The sequence below is a fragment of the Otolemur garnettii genome, unplaced genomic scaffold (assembly GCF_000181295.1).
Source record: "Otolemur garnettii isolate 467f Iridium unplaced genomic scaffold, OtoGar3 scaffold00029, whole genome shotgun sequence".
Classification (NCBI taxonomy): Eukaryota; Metazoa; Chordata; class Mammalia; order Primates; family Galagidae; genus Otolemur; species Otolemur garnettii.
In genome coordinates, this window is record NW_003852424.1 from 14,615,785 (window position 1) to 14,618,308 (window position 2,524).

Consider the following 2,524-nt stretch of genomic DNA (forward strand, 5'->3'; position numbering starts at 1 on the left):
AAAAAAAAAAAAAAAATCCCCAAGAGGGGGCCTGGGGTGAGAATCTTTCTCCCAAACCTGGGAAAAATAGCTCTGCAGCAGTTCTCAACTATGGCTCCTCACAAGATCTGTCCCTGGGCCTGTACCCAGGGCCAATCCTGCAGTGGGGCACTACAACACTGGCCTTAGAACCCATCCCTACAAGCATGGCCTTCTTGCCCCCCAAACCCTACTCCCTCTACTAAGGGCTGGAAAAACCAAACAACCTTCCACAAAAACAGACCTTTTTCACAGACTCTTTGGTGGTCCTGGGGTTTTGGAAGCAACATTAAAGGTGCCTGGGTCCACGGCTAGCCTCCCAAGTCCTTGTATCACTATTATAAAGGGGGTTTCCAGCCAGGATGCCCACAACCTCCCATAAAGCAGACGTGGGATGGGTGGAAACAGGATCCACCCCCAGAACGCAGGGCAGACACATGGTGCTGCTGCATCAGAACATCTGTAACCATCCTAGGACACCCTGACTTCAGGCCTCCCAGGGCTCAGCTTCTCACTATCTGGGGATGACAGGAATCCCTCTCATTCCTGCTCACTTGGGGACAGCTGCCACCATTTCCTGGGGGCCTATGGAAGCATTCCTTGAGTACTTAGGTAGGAGGCAGCTTGGCCAGCCCCTTCTCCCAACCTAGGAAGCTAGGGTCTAAAAAAAAAACCAAACCAAACCAAACCAGAATGCTGGGATCAAAAAAATTCTCAGGAGCCATGCAAACAAATGACAACCTCAGGCAGAAAGATTAGAGGTTCCTCTCTCAACAGGCCCCCATGCCAATCCCCTCACTACTATTCCAGCCCACCACCCAGAGGGGCACCTCCATCCTGTCCTCCTGAAAGCCACCTTGCCATTTTCATGGACATCAAAATATCTCTACCAGGAAGATACATGAATCCCCACTGCTTTAAGGAGGTTAAAATTAAAGATTACTCAACAGAAAATGGTAAAATACAGACCCCACCCCAAGTCCTGTCCTGCTGCCCTGGGTCCAGAGCCATGGGGACAGAAGAGTTGTTGAACTAAAGATGGGAAGAATGGAAAACAGGTAGGGAGCTACCAGTGCCCTCTACATCCACCACCCCCTCTTCAACCTGAGGCATCTAAGTGTGGCTCCCCACACTCCAAGGATGCAAGCAGCCTGGGGACTGCATGCTTTGCCTCAGCCACACCACTGTGGCCAATCCTCCACTCTGGGCTCACTGCACTTGTTCCCAAAATTGGAGTCCATGGACCAAGCACCCTTGGAGGGCCAGTTGTAACCCCCACTACAACCCAAAGAGAATGGCAGCACTGTGCCCATTGTAAAGATGAGAAAACCAAACTCCAGGGAGAATAGTTCATCTGCTACATGATAACAAGAATAGGATGCCAAATCCAAGTGCCTACCCAAAACCTGTCCCCAGACCTCCACCACACTCACTCCCCAACCCTCCCCAAAAGGGAAGAGTTTCTACAAGGAATACCCAAACCCAAGAGCCTATAAGACCCACCGTCTATCCCCAGTCCAAACTCCCAGTCCGGATAGTGTAACCCAAGGGAAGGAAATGGAGTTAGGGAGCAAAGTGAAAAGATAATCAGTGTCCACCTGACTCTCAGTTCCCCTAACCGCCCCCGGGGCAGGGCTGTGAGGAGCGCTGGTGTAGCTGGATCGCACTCCACTCCAATCCAGCACCCAAATACGCTGGGGAAACGTGGTGGGGACCTGATTCCCTGAGGGGTCCCCACTACCTGTAAATCCGCCCCTCCCTGCACTCAGGACCCAACTCGCGCTCTCCGCTCCATCCTCCACCTCCTTAAAATACAGAAAGGACGGAAAGGAAACGTGCCAGGCACCCCCCCCACCTCCTGGCCCCGCGCCAGGTGTCCGCCGACCTCTGGTGAGAACGCAGAGAACCCGCACAGCCACCCTGGACACGGAGACGCGGTTCCCCGGCTATTTCCACCGATAAGGAAAGTGAGACTGGGAGAAGGGGAAGGCCAAGCAGAACCTCAGAGCTGTATGCTCTCTACCTCGGTGCCCACCACCCGACTCAGAACGCAAAAGGAAAAGAAAACTCCAGGCAAGGACCTGGGGCGGAAAGAAAGGCAGTCTGCCTGAGCGTTCTGGGCCCGGCGGTGGACCCCTCTCAGCCACCGAGCCCCGGCCTCAACCGCAGCGGCCGCCATCCGCTCGCCACCCGACCGCGTGGCCGCCACGCCCCCCGCGCGCGCCCCACCCACCGAAGCCCCGCCCTGCCGGCCGGCGCGGCGGAGGCCCGGGCGCGCCCCCTTCCCGCCCCCCCACGCGCCACGCAGTTTCGGGGTCCCGGCGGGGGAGGGGATTCAGAAGGCCGCCTCTGCACCGTCCGGAATCACGGCTGCGCTCACCTGTGTGCGTCCGCAGGTGCGACTTTAAGTGCGAGGACTTGTAGTAGGCTTTGGCGCAGCCCGGGAAGGGACAGCGGTGGCTCTTAGCGGCGGCGGAGGGCGCGGCGCCGGGGGCGCGGCCCGAGG

General features: G+C 57.0%; 1 protein-coding gene across 1 annotated transcript in view; it reads right to left on the reverse strand.

The window, feature by feature from the left end:
* KLF16 (Kruppel like factor 16) overlaps positions 1–2,522 on the reverse strand; it is a gene marked incomplete at its 5' end in the record, with an annotated part of 11,456 nt that extends 8,934 nt beyond the window's left edge. Inside the window, one exon of the mRNA XM_012804421.2 lies at positions 2,399–2,522. Coding sequence (XP_012659875.1) covers positions 2,399–2,522 — 124 coding nt within the window. The remainder of the gene's footprint in view (positions 1–2,398) is intronic.
* Between the last annotated feature and the right edge of the window lie 2 nt (positions 2,523–2,524).